The sequence below is a fragment of the Perognathus longimembris genome, chromosome 28, assembly GCF_023159225.1.
Source record: "Perognathus longimembris pacificus isolate PPM17 chromosome 28, ASM2315922v1, whole genome shotgun sequence".
NCBI lineage: Eukaryota > Metazoa > Chordata > Mammalia > Rodentia > Heteromyidae > Perognathus > Perognathus longimembris.
In genome coordinates, this window is record NC_063188.1 from 101924059 (window position 1) to 101940422 (window position 16364).

The 16364-nt window shown below is 40.4% G+C and overlaps 1 protein-coding gene across 4 annotated transcripts in view; it reads left to right on the forward strand.

The window, feature by feature from the left end:
* Positions 1 to 16364, forward strand: part of Sh3kbp1 (SH3 domain containing kinase binding protein 1) — a 311679-nt gene that overhangs the window by 233308 nt on the left and 62007 nt on the right. For all 4 annotated transcript variants that reach the window (XM_048336005.1, XM_048336007.1, XM_048336008.1 and 1 more), the window contains one exon: positions 15206 to 15313. In XM_048336005.1, the coding sequence (XP_048191962.1) occupies positions 15206 to 15313 (108 nt within the window). The remainder of the gene's footprint in view (positions 1 to 15205; positions 15314 to 16364) is intronic.

Here is a 16364-nt window from a genome sequence, read left to right on the forward strand (position 1 = left end):
TTCTTCCACACTTTATATGTGTATATAATTACAGTGTGAAATAAAGTAGCATCATTTTCACATGAGTTGTAGCCCTTTTTGTGCAAAGTATGTCATGACTATCTTCGGCAATATGGTTAAATGGTTCTTTAGCATTTTCGTGTATGGAAGGAGTATCACAATCCTTTTAGTATCTACTTTATTTCCAGTTTTTCTGTTTTAGACCATGTTGTGCATAGGCTTCATCTTTCTCACAAGTCTTTTTTTTTTTTTTTTTTTTTTGGCCAGTCCTGGGCCTTGGACTCAGGGCCTGAGCACTGTCCCTGGCTTCTTCCCGCTCAAGGCTAGCACTCTGCCACTTGAGCCACAGCGCCGCTTCTGGCCGTTTTCTGTATATGTGGTGCTGGGGAACCGAACCTAGGGCCTCGTGTATCCGAGGCAGGCACTCTTGCCACTAGGCTATATCCCCAGCCCCTTTCTCACAAGTCTTTGTGCACATAATTATTTCTGTTACTTGAGTACTATCGGTGAAACCCTGGGCAGGCTCGTTGCTCTACTTTCTACATCTGTAAAATAGGGGCAATAATTCTTACCTCTGGTATTGTAAAGATTAAGTAAGTTAAAGTAGTCATTGTAGTTGGAATGGGTAGGGAACTTAATTTCCAGTGCAACAATATTGAGAGTTGAGAACTTTAAAGAAGTTATTGAGTGGTAAGGATTCTGCCCTTGTAAATGGATTAATACCATTAACATGGAAATGGAAATGGATGCATTATTCCCTGAATAAGTTCCTCTTTCTCTCGCTCATGCTCTCTTGCCTTTCCACTTTCTACCGTGAGATGGTACAGCAAGATACAGACCCCTCAACTTTGGACTTCCTACTTTTTAGGACTGTAAGAAATAAATGGTTGGGGGGGATTGTTTGTTGTTGTTGTTATTTGAGACAGGGTCTCACTATGTAGATCAGCTTGGCCTAGAATTCACTATGTAACCCAGGCTGTCCTCAAACATGATCTTCTTACTTCAGCCTCTTGAATGCTAGGATTGCAGATGTATGCTACCACACCTGAAACAAGTCTGTTTTGTTGTTGGTGGTGGTGGTAGTTTGTTTTTTTTTTCCCTAATTTGTAGCTCTATTTCTTGTTTCCTATTTTTTTAATTTAAATTTTATTGTAAAGGTGATGTACAGAGTGTTTATAGTTGCATAAGTCAGGTAATGAGTACATTTCTTTTTGAACAATGTTACCCCTTCCCTCATTTTTCTGACTTTTTCCACTCCTGACTCCCCCTCCCCAAGGTTGTAAAGTTCACTTACAATATAGTGTCTAGTGAGTATCACTGCTGAATTGATTCACCCTTTGTGTCACCATTTCTATGATTTCCCTTCCCTTCCCCAAATCAGATAAACTTACAAGACAAAGGGAATACAGATTTGTTTTAATAATTTACCCAGTAATAGACTAAGACAGTAGGTGAAGCACTTTAAAAGCCTGACTCATAATAAGTGCTATATAAATATTACCAATTGTTATTAGTTCTTGATGATAAATTGCTGAATGTAATGCTGCATCACTATATTTTTGAGGGCATTTAAGTGATATTCTAAAAGATTGTGACAATTTAGTCTCCCCCTAAGAGTGTATGAGATAGTTTGCTATTCTTGTCATCTCTGCATGCAATCATTCTTTTTAGTTTCTGCTAATAGAATTTAATCTCTCCTAATTCTGCATTTTAAAAATTATTACTGATGTTGAGAATTTTAGGCATCAGTTTTCTATTGATTTTTTAATAAAAGACCCTATTCAAGCCATTAACCTGTCATCTTTCATATTACAAATATTTTTCTTCATTTATGTATAATGGAGATCGTTAAGAAGAACTCATTAAAGTAAATACCTTTTAGATTTAAAATGCCCTCCTTTTACAGTTAGCTATACAATGCAGTAAAAAATATCACCCTTTTAAGAATAGTTTTACTTAAGGCATTTATATTTTAGTCCTAGGTGGAGAGGGTAGCCAGCTATTAAATGCTTTCCTTTTCTGCCTTCCTCAGGGCTTTCTGAAGTTCTATTTAAAGCATCTGCCCTTGCAGTATTTTGATGGTGGCATTCAGAGAGCCCCTGAGGTTTTGCATGGATGCTTATAAGGATCCTCATATCCTAAACCAGAGCTTGGCAGACTTCTGTAAAGGGCCTCGAAGCAAATATTTTAGGCTTTGTGGGCCATACAGTCTTCATCACAACTACTACTCTGCCATTGTAGAGGGAGAAAAGCCACGGAAGTAAATGAGTAGGCATGGCTGAGCTGGAATAAAATTGTATGGAGATCAAATTTAAATATCAAATAATTTTCATATTTTTTGAAATACCATTCTTCTTTTGATTCTTACCCATTAAAATGCAAAAACCATTCTTAGCTCTTTGCCCATATGCTGAAGTTGACTGACCTCTAAAATAGGATATCTGGAAATCTATAGAAATCCAGCCGATTAATTTTCAGCAACAGTACATAAAGTTTAAGAGAGAGAGGATAATGCTTGCAAGAAAAAGAGTTGGCAAAATTTGACATGCCAAAAAGTGAAATCCTCAGCTCTGTATATCAGTCTGACAATAAAAATAAAAAATAAAATAAAAAAAGAAACATGAAGAAAAAAAAGTGAAATCCAGTAGGAATCTACCATACTATGCAAAAATTAACTCAAAATAGAGTGTAAATCGATGTGTAAAACATAAAACATAGAAGAAAACAGTTGTTAGACATGAAACCAAAAGCACAGTCCATAAAAGTAAAAAAATGAGCTAGATGTGGCAATGTACACCTGGAATGCCAGCACTCAAGAGGCAGAAGCAGGAAGAGTGTGAGTTCAAGACCAGCCTGGGCTATATACAGAGGTCTTGTGTCATAAAAACAACAAACAAAAATATAAAAGAAAAAATTCGTTACACTTAAACATACCTCAAGTGATGGAGTGCTGGCCTAGCATGCAAAAGGTCTTGGCTTCTATTTCCAATACCAAAATAGAGGACAGGAGCAGAGAGAGAATAGAGGGGGAAAGAAGAAGAGGGGGTGGGGGAGAGGAAAGAGAGCTGTGAAATTGGACTTCTGCAAACTGAAATAGTAGTACTGTGCAAAAACACTGGTAAGAGAATGTTATTGGCTATTTTTCTATAAGGCCTGTGTTCAGGTAGGAATAACCTGCTACAGAATTGCCTGAAATTCAGGGAGCTTGCTTTTGCTCTTCCTGAGAATCTTTTCTTTGTGTGTGGGGGATATACAACTATAGATCTTCCATATTGAATTTTACCTCTGCCACTGTTGTCTTTCCTCCCCCAAAGAGGGAAATATATTGTCATTGTCCCCTGGTCTGACCTGAGCTCTGCGGAGGAGCCTCCAGGGCCTACATTTCACTGGAGAGTTGTCGCTGCACCAACCTAGAAGTGAAATAAGTTGAGTATAGATCAAAAAGCCCCAAAGAAAATGTTAATCTAAAAATTTAATTTTCCTATTAGAAAAATTTCTTTAAGATACAACTGCTTTATCATAGTAGCAAATTAAGAATTTGTCCATACCCGCTACAGCAGCTGCCTTGGGTGTTCTTAACCTTCAAAATGAATGTGGCTATGCCATTCAACTCTTAGTCCTTTCCAGCCCTTATCTGTGAAATCCAGACTAACAGCTCTTCCCTGTCCTGCTTTCTTTGTCTCTTAGAGGTGGGGGTAGAAGCTAAGAAACTCAAAAGCTAATAAAAGTGGCTGTATGAATGTCACTATCTTTATCAATGAAATAAGTGACTTTTCTGCCATATCTACTATCCTTCTAGTGAAGGAAAAGCATATATTTGGATTCAGAGTCTATCCAGTTCTCTAAACAAAGGGAATGAAAGCTCAGCTGCAGGATGCAGGGCATTCAGAAGTAAATTGTGCATTTGGCCGTGTGCTGCAGATGAACTGAAGGCGCTATTGGAAACAGCTTATGGTATTTAACATTCAGTGCTCACCTTCATATAAATGACAAGCAAGTAGAAAATGGGGAGTTTCTATGAAAACATATCATTACATAAGTTAAAATATTTGATTATGTTTAAATGAGCAGAAACAATGTAAAAGTACCATCTTAAAGATTTGTGTTTTCTATATGACTTAGCTTATTTACATGCCCTCATGTACAGTTGATGCTCCTTATCGTGCCAGACACAGAAAAGGCCTTATCTATATGACTATCTCTTTTTCACATGAGTGCTGATTTTCAGAGTAGATTTATGGAGGCAGAAAGTCTTCAATTTTGCTATCATTATAAAGGGCAAAGAATAACCATTTCCTGAGAAGATTGCAGATTGTATATGCCATAAATGAAACCAAAAAAGTAATTCTGATATTTTTCTGTGTTTATATTCTGCATCCATACCCCAAACTCCAGGAGTTGCCCAGTATGAATAGTGACTCTGGAATTAGGCAAACATAAAACTGCCAATGTTGGGTGCTTGTCTCTGAATAGGCTCCAGACAGAAATATCTTTTTAAAGAGAGAGACCAGCGGTGATGATAGATGCCTTTGAGGTTTCTGTCCTTGATTATCATCTATTAAAATCTTCTGGCCTGTTACTGTCTTTCTACCTGCAGAAGCTCTAATTTCTATCTGGAGATGGAGATTTGATTTAAGCTTTCTCCTCCCCCCTTCTTTCTTAGTGACATCTGGACTCAAAGGTTACTTCTGTAGCATTTCCTAAGCTATGTGCTATATATGAGCAGGCTGTAGGAAAGTGATCTGCTCAGCATACTGGGATGCTGGCTTCTAATAACCTTTGACCTTTCAATTATGTCATGAAAATAGTAATCATTTTATATGTGTGCCATTATCTAAGAAAGGTTGAGGGCATGTATTTATCTTCTTATGTAAAGATATTTAACTATGGCTCTACTTTGCCTTAGGGAATACTTGATCTTCCTTGTTTAAGAAAGGTATATATGCTACAAAGGAAACTCTAGGATAATTAGAAAGTGATGTATATATCATTTCAATCATTCTTTTCCTAGGACTTCTTTTGGGAATTAGTTCTTGAAATAGTTCAGACATTTATAGATATGGCTTAAAGTTCTATTATATCTTGAACAAAATAAATTCACCCTAATTAAACAAACAGTATTTTAAGGGAATATATGACTTCTGATTTCAGCTGTAATGGAGTAGTCAACTTGTCGCCATCAACAACTCTAAAATAAGATATTCAAAAGTGCTATTTTTAGGCACTGGACAATATATAGCATAGGAGTGTGATCTTGGAAAGAAGGGAAACATAAAAATGACTTTCAGGGCTGGCCACCACTGGCTCATGCTTGTAAACCTAGCTATCCAGGAGGCTGCAATCTGAGGATTGAAGTTCAAAGCTAGCCTGGGCAGGAAAGTTCGTGAGATTCTTATCTCCAATTAACTACTAGAAAACCAGAAGTGGCACTGTGGCTTAAAGTGGTAGAGTGCTAGCCTTGAGCACAAAATTTCCGGGACAGTGCTCAGACCCTGAGTCTAAGCCTCAGGACTGCCCAAAAAAGTGAGTTACAAATGCTTTGTAAATTGCAGCACAGGCTGATGGAATCCAAAGAACAAGACTTATGGGATAGAGGAAATGGAAATTGTACTTCAGACGGCTAAGATGGCTCAGATATTCAGGTCAGAGAACTGCAGAAGAGTGAGCCGTACAAAGAGAGAGCTCCAAAATCTGTAGATGGGTCCCTTTGGTCTTTGGCCAAAAACTATGCTGAGCATCAGTTAGGGTAACGTGTCATTAGGCCTAGCGGAAAATAAAGACTTCAAGGGTTATAAGCTGAGTGGATATCCCAGAGATGAAATGCAGGAGTTCTGGCCAAACAGAGTAGAAAACTAAGATGAGAACTCAGGAAGCCAGTTATAGGAACCCTAGACCCCACCTAACAAAGCTTAAAATCCAAGCCTTGATAAGTCAGCATGATTCACTCTAACAAACTTTCCTGCCTTAACAAAATCCAATATTCTTGCAAGGAAGAAAACAAAACCCAGTCTTTCAACAACATAGGCATGCACTGTTATTAGCTGCCTACAATCTCAAATAACTAGATCTGTGAAGAACCAGGTATGGCATGGGTAACTTGTAAAAGTTAAGAGGCATTTCTGACTGGTTTATAGGCATCCATACATTCTTCAGTTAATATTGGCATGACCAGTAGGAAAATGTACTTACTGCTTTTTGTTTGTTATCCACGTAGTTATACAATATATGAAATGAAAAATCAGAAGTTACTATAGCAAGGCATACACACACACACACACACACACACACACACACACATAGTTGCCCACTAGGAAAGGAGGAGTTTCTACAAGTAGATGAACACTGAATTATGACTTTCTAGTATCACAATAGACTGAATCTTCCCAGGCCTCAGTGATTCCTGCATGCTGCCATTTGGAATGTGGCATTTTTTTTGTGAGTGTACTTATCCCTAGGACTGTGTTCCTGGACTGTCCCTATTAACTGTGGTCTGCAGTCATTCCTTCTGACACTTAGACTGTAGTGCTGAGCTTGCTTTAATAACTGACTTTGGGGGATGCTGGAAATTCTGAGCAACAGTCCCAGCCATATAGCATAATTGCCTCTCTTGGGGAGGTGTTAACAAGCAGAAACAGTGCAGAGTGCTCCTAGGCTTCAGGTTCCATAGAGCTTTTGCTCCCCTCAGACCCCTCCCCTGAGTTCCAGGCAGAAGGCATTCATTAGTAAATATTAAACAGTACTTCCCTTGCTACTAGTAGATGGTGAGGGTATGAAGCCCCCTTGGGATACTCTGAGGCTCACTTAACAGCCACATCGAAATTGCTCAACACTCACGTCTCTTTGAATGATATCTCAGCCATCAGAGAAAACAGCCATGCTGACTGCATTCTAGGAAATCAGTACTGGGGAGTACAGGGACAGGTGACCAAAAGGTACAGAGTTCTTTGGAACAAGTGACGAACCCATTTTTATCTTTTCATTTTGGGTTTACCATGTCCATTTCCAAGCTGCATGGCGTTCTTTGAACTCATCATTTCTGGGAAAATGCATGCCACCTTTGGAAGTGCTACTTACTACCTTTTATGCTTTGATCACAATTAACGGCAAATAATATAAGGTCCGTTCTGATCAGCAGGCAAGCATTGTTGTATAGATGAAGCTTACTCTATGGAGCAAATCTTAATGTCTACTTCTTGTGCAACCTCACCACACTGTTGCTTGAAACTGGAGAAATGTGGACTAGTCTTCTGGAGGAAGTTTAGGGCATCCATCTACTCATTCATGCAGCCAGTATTTACTCATAATTGGTATGTACCAGATACTGTATTGAGTATTTGATGGCTACAAGGATATGAAGATAAATCCTAGTTTTCAAGGAACTTTCCCTTTTTGAGAACCTTGCTACTTAAAGTATGGTTCATTAGGCATCAACATTGACTTGACCTTGGAAATTCTTAGAAATACTTAGGTCTTGGACTTGCCCTTGACCTATTGAATCCGTATTGGAATTTTTACAAGTTCCTTAAGTGAGAAAGATGCACATGAAAATTTAAGAAACACTGGTACAAATCATGGTTTCTCAACTTGCACACAAGAATGACCCAAGAGCTTTGGAGCAGTACTGATTTCCTGTACCCCTTCCCACAAAATTATGACTTAATTGGTGTGATGTGTAGCACAGGCCTTGACCTCTTAAGGAATTTCCAGATGATTCTAAATATGCAGCCAGAGCTGAGAGCCCTTCATTTATTATATCACTTGGAACTCTGGACAAAACAACCCAAAACAGATGAGGTTGTGGCTCATTCTTTTACCTGAGTTACGGGTGGAAACTCTGTCCTTTCTCAAGATTTGAAGTGCCTAGCATAGAGGTAGACACATCGGATTACACTGGTGATGACTGCTCACATGGCATTTACTGTACCAACAGTTGTCAGGGAGTTTGCTGTCAGTAGGTACCTGGCGTTCTGGCTGTGTAGAGCACTGGAGTGCTTTTGCCAGGTTGCCTGGGGCTATGCTGGCAGGATCCATTAGACTGAGGCACGATATGGAAGTCTGGGCATAGCCTCCCTCTTCAGCCACCCCCCCCAGGGGGGTTGGCTTCCTTCCCCTGGGCCCCCCTCCAAGTGTGTGAGCTCATGCCAGGGACTACAATTGGCTTACTTTAGGCAGAAGGGAGTACGACTGGTTTATTGGTGCCCTCACAATGTGCTGAGTCACATGACAAACACATGGGAACTTAATTAAGAAGCATTTTGAAGGGCGTTTCCAGATTTAATGGAGAACAATTAGCAGCAATCTTTAAGGACACATTCAGCCTGCATTTCCTAATATTTGTAGGCAGACTTTGGTAACTCCTGCCACGTGGAGAAAGTCATCTTCCTTGGAAAAAGTCTTTCACAGTCTTCTAGAAAACATGTCCTTAACACAGGATACAAAAAAGGAGGAGGAAGAAGAGGAAGAAGAAAAGGTATCTCTCAGGGACTTTGGCCGGTCAATGTAACCTCTGTACTGCCAATAACAACAGCTTAGGAAGATAATTGTGATTCTTTTTACATCTTGGAAAGATTTCATTTTCATATGTAGCAAGAAACAGATCTGGAGGGTTTGCACTCTTCCATGGCCCATGTGTGCTCCTTTCTTCATCTCTCTGAATTCCACGTAACCCTGTAGGCAAAGTAAGCGAGGGCTACTTTGTCCTAGCAGAATGTTCACAGTGATCGGCCTGGGATCATGCAGAATGCAGAGACTGGACAGCACACTTCAGGCTCTGTGACTTTCTTTATTTCTTACGAGGAAAATCAGCGTTGGGATTTTTATTAGTAAGAGGATGCCATTTTGTGCTAATATCTGCCTGCTTGTGAGACATGAATAAAGCATTTTGGCCATTTTGAGGGCTTGTTTCTGGTAGAGCATGGGAAGTGTATGAGAACTGTAATTTCTTACCCCATGCCAATGGAGCTTATTTCTTCACATATTTTCCTGGAATCTTTTTCCGTGTGTTACTCTTTAATTTGTTTCCATCTCCTGCTTCATTCACAAGCCCTTGCCTCTCTTGCCTACACTGCTTTCTTGTCTTTACTAGAATCTGCAAATGCACTAGTCAGCCATCTTAGGTTATGCCTGTGATCCTGGTGTTCCAGCTTTAGAAACAAGTTAAAAGATTCTGGCCATACTACCTCTCTCCTCAGCGGTAAGCTATGAAGTGCTGCCTTCACTCAACTCTAACTTGTCTTAGGGATATCCACTTCCACCTAGATGATGTTCTTCCTCCATTCTCCAGTGTCACTCATAGGTGGAATCTTAACCTTATACCTTATGTTCATGACTCACTGATTTGAAACCTTTGCTCTAAGCTTTCATTCTTCCTTTCTTTTCCTTCTCCTTTTCCTTCCTTTTCCCCTTTCCCCAGCCCTTTCCCCCTTATACCTTATGTCAATGTTCAGTATTCATTGGTCGGAGACCTTTGCTCTATGCTTTCATTTTCCCTCCCCTCTCTTCCCTTCCCTCTCCCCTTTCCCTTCCCTCCTTTTCCCTTTCTCTTTTCCCTTCCACTTCCCCTTCCATTTCCCCTCCTCTTCCCCCTCCCCTTTCCTTCCCTCTTCCCAATTCTTCCTCTCCCCTCCCCTTCCTTTTCCCTTCCCTTCCTTTCTACTCCTCCCCACTTCTCTTTCCTTTTCTTTTCCCTTTCCCCTTCCCCTTTCCTTTCTCCTTCATTTCCTTCCCCTTCTCCTCCCCATTCCACTCCCCCTTTCCTTTCTCTTTCCGTTTCTTCCCTATTCCCTTTTCCCCTTTCCTTTACTTCCTGTTCCCATCCCATCCCATTCTGCTTCCCCTTCCTTTTCCCTTCTTTCTCCTTTTCCTTTCTCCTTTCCCTTTCCCCTCTGTTTCTTCCTCTCCCCCTTCCTCTCCTCCTCCTTGCCTCTCCTTTCCTTCCCCTCCCCTCCCCTTCCCGTTCCCTTTCCCCTTCTTCTTCCCCTTCCCTTTCCTTTCTCTTCCCCATCTTTTCCTTCCCCTTCCTTTTCCCCCTTCCATTCTCTTTATTTCCTTCCCCTTCAGCTTCCTCTTCCCCTCCCCTTTCTTTCCTTCCCATTCCCTTCCTTTTCTTTTCTCTTCCCCCACTTTTCCCCTTCCTTCCCTTCCCCTTTCCTTGCCCTTCTTTCCACTTTCCCTCCCCTCCCCCTTCTCCTTCTCCTTCCCTTTCATGCTGGTATTGGGGCTTGAACTCAGTGCCTCACTTTCTTACCTGGCTTTGTTTTTGTTGTTGTTGTTGTTCAAGACTTGTGCTACACCACTTTAGCCTTAGCTCCACTTGCAGATTTTTGCTGGTTAATAGGAAATGAGAGTTGCAGACTTTCCTGCCCAGATTGGCTTTGAATTTTAATTCATAGAATTCAGCCTCTTGAGCAGCTGGGATTACAGGTGTGAGCTACCAGGGCCAGACTGAAGTTGCACTTCGTGAATGTTCTTTTCTGTGACCAAGCTTCCCACTCTCTTCCCATCTCTTCCTTCACTCTCATTGATCCTGCCCTTGACCTTTTCACTGCTGCTCTTCTTCCCTTACTCCCTCCTTGCAGGGTTTCTCCTCACAATGGTTCTGTTCCATTTTGATTCACTGCATCTGCTTCTTCTCCAAGGCTCTAGGCTTGGGAGCCTTGTGGAGATATGATGATTTTTTTCCCTCCTGATTTCTCTCCTATTCTGTATATCTTTGGTCCTGAAGAAATAAGTTAAATTTGCTTCTATTTTATACTTCTTGAAGCACAGTCATTCAAATAATTCTCTTTGTTGTTGTCATCAAAATTCTAGTTCTTTTGTCTCCTTTCTTGAAGAGGACTTATTTCCACTTCTCATTTGGCTGTCAAAATTATTCCCGTTTCTCTTAAATCAGCTTCTGTTGCTAGGGAAAATGCTTTGGCTTTCTCTCAATCTCCATCCCTTTCCAGGCATCCTGACTTCAAGACTGGTTTCTGTCCAGCAGCAGTTTTGCTCTTTAGCTCCACTGGCAGTTTTCTTTTTGGACTATGCTTGCGCATGTCATCTATGGGCCTTTTGTGTTTATTCTTATACCAATTGGGACAATTAGACATATTTTGTCTTCCCCTTGTGCTTCCCCTCTCTTACTTTGAAGTACATGATAATTAGCCTTGCTGAGTGTTTTCCTTAAGGAGTAGAGTATAGATGACCCATCCAAATCCTGTCATTATTATGCAATAATATTCTCTATAGCCATGCATAGATACTCAAGTGATTCTGAATAGGCCTTTGCTTATTAAAATTTGCCTTACTTTCTCATACATGCAGTAAAAGGGTTCTTGGGTTGTTATTTGCAAAAGGTTGAAGTCAAACATAGTTTTGCACCATTTAGAATGTCTGAAAGAGTGGGCTGGGGATATAGCCTAGTGGCAAGAGTGCCTGCCTCGGATACACGAGGCCCTAGGTTCGATTCCCCAGCACCACATATACAGAAAACGGCCAGAAGCGGCGCTGTGGCTCAAGTGGCAGAGTGCTAGCCTTGAGCGGGAAGAAGCCAGGGACAGTGCTCAGGCCCTGAGTCCAAGGCCCACGACTGGCCAAAAAAAAAAAAAAAAAAAATAGAATGTCTGAAAGAATTGTAGCATTAAGTATTTATGTATATTTTATGATCCAGAAGTGAATGTGTAGAAAAGTCCAATCCTCACATAAGCAAACCATTCAAACAAGAAAAGATTTAAGATTATTTGCAAAGTTGTTAATGGTTTATTCTTATTTTTAAAAATATTTTCATTGTCTTTATGTTGAACAAAGTAGTTGCCATTCACCATAGCTGTTTGTGAATACAGTACGTCTTGATCAATGTTACCCCTTTCAACACTCCCACCCACCCCTCTCAACCCTTACTTATACTAATTTTAGGTTATATATATATATATATATATATATATATATATATATATCTTTGGCTTTTAGCAAAGCAGTCTTTGTATCTCGATCTGCGTCATCACTTTAGTACCTTCACCTGTCTTCAACTCCCCCCTTCCCTTATATGTCTCAATTTTGTGGTATACACAATTAATTCTTGCCTTCATTCTCCCCCTTTCCCTTTCTTCCCTTCTTTCCTTGACTCCACCCTACCCTCTTGCAAGTACCCTGATACTTAGTTTGTTGGGCTTTGATTTAGTCTTTTTAAAAGAATTATACTATTAGTATTTTCTATAGAGTCTATTACACTTGAGTTAATTCATTTGTAACCTCTTGCTTGTAGATTTATAGTCACATTATAAGTTCCCTCGTATTTTGGAACTAGAGTAATTGGTTAATATCTGTTACCCAAAAGGACCCTTTAGAATATTATATGTCTTTCACATATAGCTCTAAGCTCTTGAGGTCAGGAACCATGACACTGTATGTCTAATATTAAGTATCTACAGAAATTAAGTATAATTTACACCTAGTGGATTTTTGTCAGATGACTATAATAAACTAGGAATTAACACAGTTATAGAGTGTTAAAGAACCATGGCCACTTTTCTTTCTGTTGTTTTTTTTTTTTTTTTTGCCAGTCCTGGGGCTTGAACTCAGGGCCTGAGCACTATCCCTGAGCTATTTTTGCTCAAAGCTAGCACTCTACCACTTGAGCCACAGCACCACTTCCGGCATTTTCTGTTTATGTGGTACTGAGGAACTGAATCCAGGGCTTCATGCATGCTAGGCAAGCACTCTGCCAATAAGCTACATTCCCAGCCCATGGCCACTTTCTTAAAGGCAAGATCCAAGCTGGGTTCTGAAATAATGAAGAAGAGAAATTAAGAAGAAAAACGATATACCAGGAATGTCCTTGGAAGCAGAATTTTCTGGATTGAAAGACTTAACTTCGTGTGTGTGTGTGTGTGTGTGTGTGTGTTTGATGGTCCTGGGGCTTGAACTCAGGGTGTGGGCATTTTTGTTTTTTGGTTGTTGTTGTTGTTGTTTTTGCCAGTCCTGGGGCTTGAACTCAGGGCCTGATTATTGTCCCTGGCTTTTTTGGCTCAAGGCTAGCACTCTACCACTTGAGCCACAGTGCCACTTCTGGCTTTTTCTGTTTATGTGGTGCTGAGGAATTGAACCCAGGGCTTCATGTATATGAGGTGAGCACTTTACCACTAGGCCACATTCCCAGCCCTAGGGTGTGGGCATTCATTGTCTCTGAGCTTCTTTGCTCAAGGTTAGTGCTCTATCACTGAGCTACAGCTCCACTTAACAGCTTTTTGGTAGTTAATTGTAGATATGAGTCTCATGGACTTACCTGCCCTGCCTGGCTGGCTTCAAACCACGATCATCAGATCTCAGTCTCTTGAGTAGCTTGGATTCGAGGATGAGCCATCGTGCCCCACTTCAAAAGAATTTCTAAAGATTTGAGGGCAAAGAAATTTGACTCCCTGCTTACTTTGTAAGCTTATCTAGGATCATTGATGATATGTATGTAAACCTTAGAAGCCAACAATCTAGCCACCACCACCTCTCTGTGAATTATTCTTCACTTAGTGGTGAGGTACCAGGAAGGGCCACACTATTTATGTGTACTTCTTGTCATTTTTTTTCCAGAAAGATAAACATTCTCTCACGTTGCAAGTCTCTTGAAGCTCTGTTTTATTTTGGGTAAATCTGAACTTGAACTTATTTTTTAGTGTTGTAACAACACTAAATCTGTGACTGAAGATTAATCTCTAAAATATGTACTCTCTTCTAAAGGGTTAGTTTATGTTTGCAACAGATTCTCCTCTAAGGGTATAGCAATATTTGTGCCTCACTTGAGGTAAACCTTATGTAGAATCCTCAAGGGTTCAGCCAGAGGCCATCTTGTTTTGCAGTAACCCAGGTTTTACACTGATGGAGATTACAGATCTCAGGGTTAGAAAGAGTCTTCATTGACTCCACGGGTATTTTACTGTATGGGGCATTGTGCAAAAGGCTGAATGGGTATAGTAATGAAAAAATCAGGTATATAATTCACTTTCCAGAACTGTCTGGTCTAGAAAGGCACAACTGAGTTACATAAGCCATGGCCCTCTTGGGATCCCTATCTGATGCTTGAACCCTCCTAGGGCTTCTTTCTTGGCTCCATGAATACTATAGAGGATGATAAGAGTCTCTCTGTGGATTCTGAACATAACCTCCTTTTTCTTTGTAACCCTCTTGCCTCAATTGTAGCTTTAAAAGTCCTCTGTGTTACCCGGATTTGTTTGGAACGCTTTCACTCACTTTGGGCTTCAGCCAGAATTTCTTGGACATAAAATCTGAGTATCATATTTTAACTCAAAGATGCTATACTTGACAATGGTGTGTATATTTTCTGTACATCAGGAAGGAAGAGATGTGAGATACTCAGGGGATGAACTTTACAGTTGGCCAGGTGAGTCCTGGATTGAGTGGCAGATGCAAGATAGATTAGAAAAAAATGAATCGGACTAATAACCAATTGAAAAGGAAAGAAACTAGGAGTGGTTTTGTGGTCTGAGGTCCAGCGCCTAAGAGAACCATGGGGTCATTAGGGTCAGGATGGAAGCTTAGAGAAGGCTAGGTTCTTGCTAATCTTGCTCATTTCTCCTTTCCTAGCACCTGGCTCAGTGCCCAGCACAAAATAAGTGTTCAAGGGACATTTGATGCATGAACAAACAGAATAAAAAATATTCAAAGGGTAAGCAGATTTTATCTGGAGGATTAGCTAGGTTTCTTCATTTAGTAAGCAAACATTAAATTCTGTACGGTGGAGGAAGGGCCTTTCATTGTGACAACTATGCCCCATCAACATCAAAATGAGAGCCATGTGTTAACAAGTTTACATAAAGTGTGATTTTCTTATGCTTGCTTGACTGTTGCAAATTTTAATTTTGACAAGCTTCATGACAGGCTAACCAGAGGACATTTGTGCATGTGACTTTTTCTGTTAATGAAATACTTTTATTCCAGTAAAACTAAACTGAATAAAGCACATATCATCTCATCTTTAAGGAAATACAAAAGAAGACTTTATTGATTTGGAGCACACAAAGGCAGCATTGGGTTTGCAGTCCCAGTGGACAGCTCTGGCACTTTTAAGCATTTGTTCTCCCCTCTGATTTAGGAGTCTATGCTGCCATAGCAACTACTGCCATATTGATGTCAACCTCAAGGAAAAAGCATTTGTTGTGTCAGATCTCTCTGAGTGCTTGCCTCCATTTCTCACACTCTGCTTCCCTATTTCTAGGACTGCATTGATGCAGGCTGGTGGGAAGGAGAGCTCAATGGTAGACGAGGCGTGTTTCCTGATAACTTCGTGAAGTTGCTTCCAGCAGACTTTGACAAGGAGGGGAGTGTAAGTCTTCATGGTTTTTGGTCTCCTGTCTTGTATGCTATCAGAATTATGACTCTCACAATGGAACTTGGGATGGGGAATGAGGGAAGGTTGATATAATGCTAAGGAGCACTGAATGTGTGACAGGCCTGAGTTCTGAGCTGTTGGCTGCCAACACCCTATAACAAGCCCTTTATAGAACTCCTCTGTCAGCTGGCGACAGTCGCTATTCTAGGGTTGCATTTATAAAAAAGGTAATGTATGGTGTGAACAAGATAATGTGCTGGGCACTAGTAGCTCATACCTATAATCCTAGCTACTCAGGAGGCTGAGATCTGAAGATAGAGGTTCAAAGCCAGCCCAGGGAAGGAAAGTCATGAGACTCTTATCTCCAATTAGCCAAGAGAAAACTGGAAGTGGCACTGTGGCTCAAAGTGGTAGAGTGCTAGCCTTGAGAAAAAGAGCTCAGGGACAGCACCTAGGCCCTGAGTTCAAGCCCTGTGACCACCACCAACAAAAAAATGTAAGGCACTTACTGTAGTAACTAACACATTCCAAATAAACTGAGAACCCTGGGTGTTCCATTGGGTGAATAGGAGGGAAATAAATTCAAACAACAAAGAATAACTTATCATTCAATAAGATTTCCACCAAGAAAATGCTTTGAAATAAAAAAAGAAACAGAGGAATGAGTACAGTGGATCTAACTCTTAAGTTGCAACAATAGATGGAACTGAATTCAAATCCTTCCTCTGTCATTTAGTGGTACTATGGCCAAGGCTGAGTGTCTGAATTGTCTTGAACAATTGAGAGGATTTACTGAGATAGTTCACCTAAATTCCTTAACACAATATCTGCCAGTTGATATAGTCTCTATGTATGTTACTATTCTAGCCACTTTAATTACTGGTACCTCTTAAAACTGGGAAAAGACTCCAACCACAATTGTGAAGTAGTACTAGAAGGCTGACTCTTGTGTTTTGTTTTGTTTTGATTTTGCTGTGGCTTCCCTAGGAATCCAAATGCAACTAAGAACTTTGATGAACAGTCATTAAGAATATATTCACTGATA